This window comes from Setaria italica, chromosome VIII, assembly GCF_000263155.2.
Source record: "Setaria italica strain Yugu1 chromosome VIII, Setaria_italica_v2.0, whole genome shotgun sequence".
Lineage (NCBI taxonomy): Eukaryota > Viridiplantae > Streptophyta > Magnoliopsida > Poales > Poaceae > Setaria > Setaria italica.
In genome coordinates, this window is record NC_028457.1 from 24776591 (window position 1) to 24788874 (window position 12284).

The 12284-nt window shown below is 48.3% G+C and overlaps 1 protein-coding gene across 1 annotated transcript; it reads right to left on the bottom strand.

Moving 5' to 3' along the window:
* Positions 1-2856: 2856 nt before the first annotated feature.
* Positions 2857-8431, bottom strand: LOC101755383 (respiratory burst oxidase homolog protein B). Its single transcript, XM_022829409.1, has 6 exons — positions 8132-8431; positions 7994-8042; positions 5147-6315; positions 4888-5061; positions 3435-3952; positions 2857-3239 (listed from the first exon to the last, which is right to left on the bottom strand). The coding sequence occupies exons 1-6, from the start codon at positions 8350-8352 to the stop codon at positions 3130-3132; spliced, it is 2241 nt and encodes a 746-aa protein (XP_022685144.1). The 5' UTR covers positions 8353-8431; the 3' UTR covers positions 2857-3129.
* Positions 8432-12284: the final 3853 nt, after the last annotated feature.

Here is a 12284-nt window from a genome sequence, read left to right on the forward strand (position 1 = left end):
TGCCGGTTGTGTTGAGGTGTTACCTCTTCTTGAGGAACCAGCATTTGGTTTGAGCTTTTGATCGTCACATGATTGGTGTTAAGCCCTATCTGCCTCTTCTTGAGGGATCATGTGTTTTCGATCTTCACATGATTGGTGTTGAGCCCTTTCTGCCTCTTCTTGAGAGATCATGTGTTCTTTGTCTCGGTTGAGCCGTTGCCCATGTCTTTGGGGACTGAGACTTTACTAAGTTGATTTTGCCTTTGTGATGTTTCACATGCCAAGTGACTTTAATATTTGCCTTTACATGGCTTTCGATCACTTGGAGGAGAGTTTTGCCTAATTGATTTCACAACTTGGATTTAACGGCACTTCTCATCTCAAGTGACTTTGATCTTAGCTTTTGATCACTTGGATGAGATTTTCGGCTTTTACCTCTCAAACCATTTCTTGCGCTTGAATGTTGTCAGCACACTCATCAAGGGGGAGATTGAGAAATCAAGTTGATATGAACCTTGATTTGATTGTGATGAGCGCTTGACAAATGTTGAAATCACTTTCATGGCAGTTTGGGATTCATGCAGCTCTTATGTCTTTTGCTTGACTCTTTGGTTGCGTTAAGCCTTATCTCTTCTTTGAGAACTGAGAGTTTTTTGTTTGGAGCTTGCATGATCCTTTCTCATACCAAGTTGCCTTGTGTTTGCTTTTACTTGGCTTTTGGGCACTTGAATGAGTTCTCTTTTGCTTTCAAATCATCTTTTATCAATGCACTTATCAAGGGGGAGATTGAGAGACCAAGTTGACATGTGCCTTGGTCTATTTGTGAAGAGTGATTGACTAGATGATTTGAGGCTTTACCGGTTGAGTCCATATTCCATATGCACTTGATTATGCTAACAGCTAACCGGAGGTGTGAGTTGTGTTGCGGTGTTTGTATAAAATATATCTTGTGTGTTGTGTCTCTTGGCTTGTGATGTGCAGGTGTAGGATGCGACATGGTGGTCGACGACATGAGGTGAAGGTCAAGCGAAAGGTCATGCTGATGTACTAGGACTGTGAAGGGTGGACACAAGTAGGCTTGGACCGAGGGACCCGAGGAATCGGGGTGGAGTCACGGGCGATACACATAGTGCACGGAAGAGCAAGAGTACACGGACGGGATGGAGACAGCATCGGTTGAGTCAAGCGGGATGGAGGCGAGTCGAGTAGGTGGCCCGGGAGCCGGGAGTGAAAGACTTGGAGGCGTCAAAGGCTTGGCAGAGGCCAGACACACGTCAACATCGGTGAGTCATGTCGTGCGCGGCGTGCAAGAGGGTTTGACCGGTTTAACCTCAAAACCGTGGGTGAATCATGCCTTACGGGGTATGCGAGAGGGTTTGACCGGTTTGGCCTCAAAACTGGGGATGAGTCATGGCTGCGGGGTGTGTAAGAGGATTTGACCGGTTTAATTTGGCCTCAAAATCGGAGGACGAGTTCGGTGCGGCTGGACAGCGTTGAGTCGGAGGATGCGTGGCACCATTGCGAAAGTTGCATCGAGGCGAAGCTAAGTCGTGAAGGCCGATGCTATTGTAGCGCCATGTACTGTAGCAAAGTACTGTAGCACGGCAAAAACAAAAAATGAACTCTCCACAATGCTAAAAACAGAACCAACTGTCCACCATGGGTAAAATAGAACTTTACCATCAAATCCTTGTATTTCTGGAGCAGGAGCACTACAAACAGCCAAACGCGTAGAGCAGCTCCATCATTTTTTGGAGTTGGTGGAGTGAAGCTGGTTTTGACCGCATGTGTTTGACCGCAGAGGTACTACACAATTTTAAGAAATTTCATTAGCTTTCTACAGAGTGCTTAAGAAATTCCATGAGCAATCTACATAGTGCTTAATCACTGGATTCGTTTGAATAAATCAGGGTCTTTGAATTATTTTGCCACCATTGATAATTAAATTCGTGGCCCACGTTTGAGTGCTACCTTCTTGCGATTTACAGTAACAGACGTGTGAGAGCGTGAAAAAGTGAAGAGGATACTGTGAGATTATTTGGAAATCGACACTATTGAATTGTACATTAAGTCATACTTCTTGAGTCTGTATCACTATAATGTATTTTTAAGCTTTCAGAATCAGAAAATTACATTTTTTTTAAACACAGCACGTGCATTTTACTAGTCCTACAAAGAACTAACAGCTTTATTGCAATCCTTCCACCAACGAGGCAAAATAAAATTCCTTTTTTAACAAAAACAAACATCGAATTTTACACTGGTACACGCGGCGTTGCCGCGCCAAGTTTCTAGTGGGCCAGGAAATTGGTACGCGTAAGTATGCATGAATAAGAGTAAAGTTCTAGTCCTAAAGCTAAAGTTAGTCTCGTGTCGCATCGGATATTCGGATGCTAATTAGGAGTAAATATGAGCTAATTAGAAAACTAATTACAAAATCCCTAAGCTAAATCACGAGACGAATCTATTAAGCCCAATTAATCCATCATTAGCAAATGTTTACTGTAGCACCATATTATCAAATCATGGACGAATTAGGTTTAATAGATTCGTCTCGTGATTTAGCCTAGGGGTTGTGAAATTGGTTTTGTAATTAGCCTATGTTTAATACTTCTAATTAGTGTCCAAACATTCGATGTGACAGAGTCCGGAATCCAACCACCCCTTAAGCTGTGAGGAAATAAAAACAGTTGAGAGCAAGTGAATAACAACAGTTATTTGGAGAAATACTAAGATATGAGGCCGCTGTTAGAGTTGGTTCATGAAAGCAAAACAGTTCAACTGAGTATCAAGTTACGTGATAGTGTACGTATATGAGCAAGTCAAATCCTTGTTTGAATGATGGTTGGAAAGGATGTATTGGTCTAGGCTTTTAAATAAAAAATTCATTTAATAATTTCCTTTGGCCTCACATAACTCAAAACGAAATACGTCTTACATGCTATCACATCCACAGGGTGAATATTTGAGCAGTGTTTCCCTCTGTTTTCTACTAGTTCCTTTTGTTACCTGAGCCATAACAAGTGTGAACTTATCAACATAAAATCCAACTACGATTAAATTATTGTACATCTTAACCCTTTAATGAAGAAATAATATTTTATAAATTCGCATTTGCACAGGTTGACGACTAGTCACTCTAATCATTCGCTAGAAGATCTCCTTGTGAAATTCGAACTTGGTAGGGCTGTTTCGCGAGAAATGTTGCGCAAGTTCGCGCAGCTCCTTTGTCAGCACCTGGTTGCCGCAGTAGAACACCCCTGCGACATCCACGACGAAGATATCAGCTTCCATTCCGAAAAAAAAAAGGAAGAAAAGAAACTGCTTCCACAACAGCCTAGGCCGCTGGCTGATCTTACTTTTCCGATCCCAATTAGTTGGTAACTTAAAGGTAGAGCTGATCAGATCGTTCCTATGATTTGATACAATTAGGCAAGGATCGATCGAGAACCTACCGACGCGCTGGTTGCGGTGATTGTGGGCGATGCGGCTGTAGACTTGAGGCCAGTTGGGGCGAGCGAAGTGGGTCCTGACACGGGTCCCGGAGACGACGTCGACGCCGGTCTTGGCCTGGTTGATCGACTGGAGCATGCTGATGAGGACGGAGCGGGCGTCACCTTCCTCGTACACGGTGGTGCAATGGTTATGGAGCTCGATGATGCCGTCCCCGTCGGCCTCGACCACCTGGTCCATGACCTTGTGGAACCACTCGAAGGTGCCCTGCTCCCGGGTGACCCAGTAGAAGTAGGCCCGGCGCGTGCGGAAGGAGGAGGAGGGCGCGGCGCCGGAGCCGGAGCCCGTGCCGGCCTCGACGTCGGCGCCGTCGAGCTGCTTCAGGTTGTTGAGGATATCCTTGATGATGGAGATCATGGGCGTGGCGCCGATGCCCATGCCCACCAGGAGCACGACGTCGTACTGCTTGTAGTCCTGCGCTGGCGCGCCGTAGGGGCCGTCGATCCGCACCTTTGGCCACCTGCAAAACAATTACAGCAATTGAAGCGGTTGCCAAAATACCGAAAATGTCAACAGCTCGTCCATTTGTCCTAGAGTCATTCTTCGTGTTACTATATGACTACTACTCCCTACATCCCATAAAAAGTATAACTCTAACCTTTAAAATTAAAAAAAACAAATTTTAGCTTTTTTGACCATTTAACTAGGATGCTCTCCGTCCTAATCTTCTGCATGTGACAATTTAATTGGGTTACTTTGAGTTAATCTTCATCATGCAGAATTTAAATGGAGGCAGAAATCAAAACGGCGTCTTGCATGAAAATGACAACTAACAGGGACTCATAAGTCATTTTCCCTCTACACTAATTTATCTGAGATTTTCTAGAATTGTAATTTTAATGGGATGGAGACAATAGAGAGGGAACCATAATTTCCTCCGTCTGAAATTTAGAGGTTGTTTAAGTTTTGTACTCCTACATTAATAAGTCATGTTTTACTAACTTTGATTGAATGGTTACATACTTTGCAGAAGGTAGGCAAACTCGGCAGCACATGGTATGGTATGACAACCGAGTGTATAGTGCGAATATATACATGGGTTCATCCCCAGCTGGCTAAGGGTGGTGGCAACCGCCTAATTAACCAGTGAATGTAATCGATCCAATGAACAAATTAGAGCTGATCTTCCCGGACAAGAAAAAGAACACCGGTCGTCTCCCTGGTGGTTAGCATGAATCAACACCTCTTCCACCTCCTGCACCGGCTATCATTTGCGCCGATTCAATTATGCCAGCAGCAACGCTGCGTACTCGACGGCAAATATGATGCCGTCCCAAACCGAATACCGCCAACTAGCGAACTACTCCCGAACTCAACTCTGGTTTGATTTGCCAACTTATTTTATACTAGAAGAGAAAAGAACCGTGATAAAGAAGGGCTCTCAAGCTCACTCACCTCAGGTTGGTCATGGCGCCATCGCGGTGGTTCTCCGCCGGGAGCTGGGCGCTCTGCCTCTTCTTCTTTGCCTCCGAGAAGATCTCCTTGAGCTTATGGGTCCAGTCGCCTTCGTCCCGGATGTGCACGCTCACGTAGTCGTCCTGCGGTGCTGACGTGATGGAGAACGGGTGCCTGCAAGTGTATGCCATGTTCGCAACACGGCCGTGTTAGCGTCTTGCCGGAGGACACGGCTCCCACCGCGGTAGTGAGTACTAACCATTCGAACGGCGACACGGCGGCGCAGTTGAGGAAGATGTACTGGCCGCTCTTGTACCGGAACCGGGACCCATGCGGCTCCGTGGTGAAGATCAGCGAGAGCACGTCCCCGGGGAGCACGTCGGCGTCGTGTACCTTCGCCGGCCGGACGCGGGAGCGCAGCGCCCTCGTCAGCCGCTCGCCGGCGTACACCGCCATGGGCACCGCCAGGTACATCCACGTGGACTTCTTGTACCACTCCCTGGTCAGGTACAGGGAGTGGCCGTGCACGAGCAGCAGCGCGTACACCGCCACGAAGCAGTGGTGCGTGTACCAGAACGCGTTGAACCCCGCCAGCCTCTTCATCGGCCCCGGCAGCCGCCGCAGCAGCAGCCCCCGCCGGAACCACGGCGTCGCCAGCGTGAACGCCGCCGCCATCAGCACCAGCATCACCAGCCCCGTCCACCCTTCCGTCCCCTTCACGAACCACCAGTAGCTGTCCGGCCTGGGAAAGCCGAAGTACTGCCCCAACGGCGCGTACTCGGCGTCCGTGGCGTGGAGGAGACGGGGAAAGTCGCAGGTCAGGTGGGAGATGGCGTGGAGCGCGGCGCCGGCGGTGATGCCCACGGCGACCACCTTGTGGAAGTTGAGGCTGTCGGCGAGCGGGACCACCCGGCCGGCGGCGGTGCGGTCGAAGATCCAGGTGATGGTGTTCCGGCACACGGGGAGCAGGACGAGCGCCATGTTGAGCTTGAGCGTCTCGGCGGCGCCCTTGGCGACGCACACGCAGTAGCCCATCACCTGGAACACGTAGCGGCGGCGGTACTGGACGAACTTCCAGGCGAAGAGCCCCGCGCAGATGGAGAGCCACAGCAGCATCACCCACACGCGTCGCCAGTTGTCCTCCAGGAAGTACGCCGTACGGCGGAGCCATGGCAGGAGGAGGTTGTCGGGCTCCGGCGTCTCGGGCACCTTGCTCCGCAACCGGCTCAGGCTGCGGCGGTTTCGGGTGGTGCCGAGGCGCGCCAATGGCTCGCTCACAGAGTGCTGCAGGAGCAGACTCTCCAGGTTGTGGAGCTCGATGAAGCCGAGGTTGTCCTGGTCCAGGGCCTCCATGATGAGCCGCGCGTACTCCTCCGCCTGCTCCCGGATCAGGGACAGCTTGTTCTCCGTCGCGCTCAGCGTGATTATCTGCTCAGGTAGAAGAAAGACGATGTTTAATTTCTTCATCAGACGATGCATCGTGCATTGGATGATCCCCACCATAATCATCCATCATGGCGTTTCTCCGGTTCTCGCTCCATCCTAAAACAAATAGGTGCTTTTACAAAAATTCAGACACATTATTAAGCTAGTCTCAACGGGAGTGTCATGAAGGTTTCATGGGCATTTAATCTCATACCACATCAACAAACTACTGACTTGGCAGGCTATTTATGAGGTGAGAGGAGATGAGAGTTTCATCCCCATGAAACTCACTTGGCAATTACCTAGTCCCATGAAATCCAATGAAACTTATACTAACATGTTATGGTTTCATGGAATGACATATTTGATCGTAGGACAATGCAGAAATTAAATGATTTAGGCAAAACCATGCATGAAACTATGCACCGCCGAGAGTGACGGTTTCATTTTATTGAAAGCTAACATGGCACTTCTGGTAATAGTGCGATGAAACCATGCACTGAGATTGACCTTAGTAGTTGTAAGAAATGATCGTGTTACCTCTAATTATTCATATTAGTTATAATTGAAAGTTGTACTATGCTTGGTTTTGTAGATCCTGAATAAATGCACGTATACTGAACCAGAGAAATAACATCCATTGATCATTTGATATGCTCAATGCATTTCTTCGAATTTGCACATTTTTTATTGATGTGAGTGTTGATTTAACGACGTGAGGTTCATTAGAAGTTAAAAAATATTATTTATAAGAAAAAATAAGTAGTTATTTTCGGATGGAGGGAGTATCTTGGCTTCTGGAACTTATGTCCGGTGTTATCAACTCGTCTGATTAGTCGTGATTAATCATTATTAATATTCCTTATCGCGATTATTCGGACGATGAGCTCAGCTAGGAAGTCGTATGACTGACGATCGACGATACGTCGTCTCGTCTCGGAAGGCAGGCAACGATTAGACTGTGGGTATAATAATCAGGTGGACATGAACTGTTAGTCTTTGACCGTTTTGTGTTAGCTAGCTACTTGGTCCATTAGACTAAGGCGTGTTTGGTTCCACGGATTAAAGTTTAGTTCTGTCACATCAAATGTTTAGATATTAATTAGAGTATTAAATATAGACTAATTATAAAATCAATTGCACATATGGAGGCTAATTCGCGAGACGAATCTATCAAGCCTAATTAGTCCATGATGACGAATCTATCAAGCCTAATTAGTCCATGGTTTTGTAATTAGCTTCTATCTGTGCAATTAGTTTTGTAATTAGCTCATATTTAGTCCTCCTAATTAGTATCTAAATATTCGATATGACAAGAACTAAACTTTAGTACGTGGAATCAAACACGTCTAAGGTACATGAGTGTTGTGCGTTCGTAGTGACTGACCATGCTTCAATCTTGATGCTTAGCTGTTTGTTCTTTGTCCAAATATTTTATGAGATTAGCTACTTATCCAAAAAAAAATCTGTCGAATTTTTTAATGTTGAAATACTTCTAATCTTATGTCGTAAACAATGTTCTAGCAACAATGATGTGCATGGTGTGTATATATATATATATATATATGCAAGTGATCAGATTGAAGAACGCAATTCTAGTAGCTAGCATAGGTTGTGCATTGCTGTTCTTGGACCAACGGCTAACTAAACGAACTGCTGAAAGGGTGGCGGGGAAATTTACCTCCTTGATCTCATCTTCACTGATCCTGCCGTCCGCGTTCTTGTCCACCCTGTGGCATTAATCAACCGAAGGTTCGTTAACTACGGCAATAAACAGAGATGGCGAGATGGGTCACCGGAGATGTTAATGATGACGTACATGTCGAAGAAGGTCCGGAGGCGGCTGTCGAAGCTGGTGTTGGAGATTTGTTCCCAGAACTCGAGCATCTCGTCCTTGGTGATGCCGTCGCCGGGCTGTGGCCGCCGGCGGTTCAGCGCGTCAAACAGCTCGCCGGCAAAGTCCGGCTTGTCGGCCGGTTTTTTGTGAGTGGCGGCCGCTGCCGGAGAAGGTTGGTTCTCGTCATTGTTTGCTGATCCCATTTCCTGTCGGTCCCCAAAGAAACAACAAAACCCACTTTGCGTTCTGTCCCGATACCCTCTCTCGTCCTTCGTCTTGCCCTCGCCGTCCTTCTTCTCCTCCATCTTCTTCATCCCTGCAGTCGCGCGAGCCATGCCGCATCCATGGCACAACACACGCAAACGATCAATCGATTGAACAGATAGCCATGGATGTTTTATATACGAGGAGATCGAGGTGCGAAACCCACCGATGCACTGCCCGAACTGGGAGCGGTAGAGGACACCGCCCTGGTGCTCGGTGAGCGTGTCGAAGCGCTCCGCGACGGCGTCCCACCCCGCGCCGCCGCCGCCCATGAACCTGAGCCCGTCGAGTGCGCGCGCGGCTGCGGTCGTGGACCGGTCGACGGCGTGCGGGCCTGAGACGCCGCCGCCGCGGTGGCGGTGGAAGGACGACGCGAGGCGGCGAAGCTCCCGCGGCACCTGCTTGATGGCCCTCGACGGGGCGCTGAGGATGGCGGAGTGGCCGTAGGACGACGAGGACCGCTTCTTAGGCGCGACGTCCGAGTCGTCGTCGGCGGCGGTGTTGGAGGACGCCGGCGCCGGTGGCGCGGACACTGGCTCCGTGAACCTCGTGCTCTTCGGCGCCCCGGACTTGGTGCTCTGCTCCGGCGAGCCGCTGTGCAGCACCTGCCCACCCTGCGGCGGCACGGACGAGGAGGACATCTCCACGACGTCCCCGCCGCCGTGGCTTTGCATTGTTGTTGCCCAGGAATGAGCCGGCAGCGGTAGCTCTCTAATCAGCTCCTGTGGTGGGAGACGCTGGTACGGACTACGGTGGATTCCACTTGGTGGTTTCGCCCGCGTGCCTCTCGAGTCGGTTTTATTGTGCTTCCTCCGCGTGGCCTGGTGTGAGGATGTTGCTGTGCTGGTGCAGCCAAGTAAAAAGAAAAATAAAAACCACGCCTGACGCGGAAATGCTTTAGGAAATAAGATTCTAGAAGATTTGATCCTATCTCTGATTGTAAAAAAAATCACAGCAAGATAGACTTTGGAACTGATGCGTAGGTCCTTTTTGGCAGGACTTGTAGTCCACAAATGCTCCAGCTTCTAGAAATATTTGCACATTGTAGCAGAAATCGGAGCCTGAAGTGCATAAGAAATCGGTGAAGCCTGAAAAGCTGCCTTCACTGCCTTCACTGGCTCTCAAGCAAGGTACTAAATAGCATTTAGCGGTATGATAGCGGATTAGGACCGGTGTAGCGGATCACGGATAGCAGGTGCTATAGTGGACGCTAAGTCCAAATAGCAAAATTAAATAATAAGTCACAATTTAAGAGCATATATGAATATTAACATCCAGTTTACTTACAAAAGTTAAAATTTTAAGTTAGCCATTACATTTCATGGTAAGAATCACAAATAAATAGATATAAATAAGAGGTATGGATATATATTAACATTAAATTGTCATATCAATAAATAAAAAAATCATTTTTCATCCCATAATTCTTGATCAGTACCTAAATAATCATTTTAAACATTATTATTACCATTTGATTCATATTCACATATCACTAGAGTCATAAATGTAGCAAATAGCGACCTAATATGAGCAATAGCGGCCACTAAATCCAAACATGCTATCTTGGATCCGCTACCTTGTAGCGATAGCGGTAGGGTACCGCTACCTCTATAGCGGCTGCTATTGCGGGCGCTACGAATGCTATTTAGTACCTTGCTCTTAAGGGGGTAAGATAATGAGGGTATTACTATAAGAAATATGAGGTATGATTGATTTTGGTGATTGAGTGATAACGTAGTTACTGGGACTAAGGGTGTGCCTTGTAGGGTTTATAGGTCCCAAGAATGCAAACCAAACTATGGCAATGTTCAAATCCTGGTATTCTAATGATCCAAATCCTGGTATTCAAGTCATCCAAGCCATGGTATCTAGAATAATTCTATGGTATTCAAGCATCCAAATGACAGAGAAAATTAGTAGCACTGGATGATCCGATGGTCCATTAGAGCAAGCATCGGAGCAATTGGTATATCGGCGAAAACTGGAAAAAACATCAAGTGCACCGAATGATCCGACGTGGGTCTTTTTACAAGCGTCAGAGCAATGTGCAGAGAAGACGGAGAAAATCCTATAGCACCGGATGTTCTGATGGCTAGAAGTTAAAGCATTGGACGAAGCATATTTACTTTGAAATCATCGAGAGAGTTTTTGGGAAAATTGCTTGTACACCGGATGTTCCGACGGATTGGATAAAGTGTTAGGTAATTTTTGCTGGAGCACCAACGGCTACATGCGTCAGCAGGGGGCATCGGATGATCTGATACCTACCCCAAGTGACCATCGTATCATTCAATGCTCACTGTTTTTACTAGCCGTTGGAACAACGACTCTTTGAGGTCCTTGGGCTATTTATACCCCCTCTACTCGTCCAGTTTGGGTTGCTGGAGTGTCCACACATCTATTAAAGATCAAGACTAATCAAGAACACATCCATACCACCAAAAGTGTAAAAGTGATAATCCAAGGCTTAGCGCATGCTCATAGAGTGTTAGTGCTAGGATAGGCCTAGAGAGAGTGAGTGCTATGTGTTGCTACTTTTTGATTGGTCCAAGGAGTGAACCACCATTGTAAGCTTTGTGCACCGGCACTTTCGGGCCTTGGTGGCTCGCCGGCAAGTCTTCGACCCTCCGGCTTGGTGTGGAGTAGTGACGACGACCGTGTGCGAGGGACGAGGAGACCTCTCACTACTGGAAAATTAAGCATTGGTCCTAACCCTTAGTACCGGTTGGTTATTGACTCGGTACTAATGCTCACATTAGTACTGGGTCTAACGGATAATACCTCAGGAGTCCCCCATGACCCTCTTTAGTACCGGTTGGGGGCTCTAACTGGTATTAAAGATCACCCATTAGTACTAAGGGGTACCGGGTGGAGCTTCCACCTGGTACTAAAGGCCCTAAGGCACATTAGTACCAAGTGGAGCCTCACCCGGTACTAATGGCTCCACCCAGTATTCATGGGTGACCATTAGTACCGGGTGGAGCTCCTACCCGGTACTAAAGGGCTCACATCCACCTTATCCATCCTCCCCCCCACTACCCACTCCCGTGTCTTATCCATCCGCCTCCCTCCTATCTTCCTCTCTCTCTCTCTCTCTCAGCACCCCCTTCTCTCTCCTACCGCCGGCTCCTCCTCTGCCTCCCCTTTCCTTCCCCCTCCGCTCACCCCTCACCGGCAGTGAGGAGCAGCGACGGGGCGAGGTGAGGTGGTGGCAAGCGGCGGGAGTGGCGGCGTGAGGGTGGGTGGGTGAGGGCGGGGGTGGCGGGGGCCACTGGGGGCCGGGGCGGGGGCCGCGGGAGGGATGCGGCGGTGGTAGGAAGGTGGGGTGGCGGGAGGGCGGGGGCGGTGGGTGCTGGCGTGGGCTGGGGAGGGCGAGGGCGGGGGCCCTGGGAGGCTAGGGCCGGCGGCAGAATTTATTTTTTTTATTTTTTGATACCCCTTTAACACCGGTTATTTGACCCGGTACTAAAGACCCCCCCTTTAGTACTGAAGTAGCAATACTGGTTGCACAACTTGTACTAAAGGGGGTTAGGAACTAGTACTAAAGGAGCTTTCCCCAGTCATGCCTTCCTTCGTGGAGAAGCTCCGTAGTGGAGACGACGTTAAGGTGATCGGAAGAGAGGGAATAGTGAGCCTTACCTTTGTGGCAAGCTTCTCATCTGGCTTGGCGAGAGCCTTTGTGGCGAGTCCACGACCTTGACCACGAGAGACTTGGTAACCGGAAGCATATCCTTGGTGGAGCTCCAATGTGGGCTAGGGGTGGCATTTGCCTAACGATACCACAGGATAAAATCATCGTGCCGAATTTGCATCCTTCCAAACTCACTCCTTTATGTTTCCACATTTCATACTTGCAACTTGAGTGTCTTTA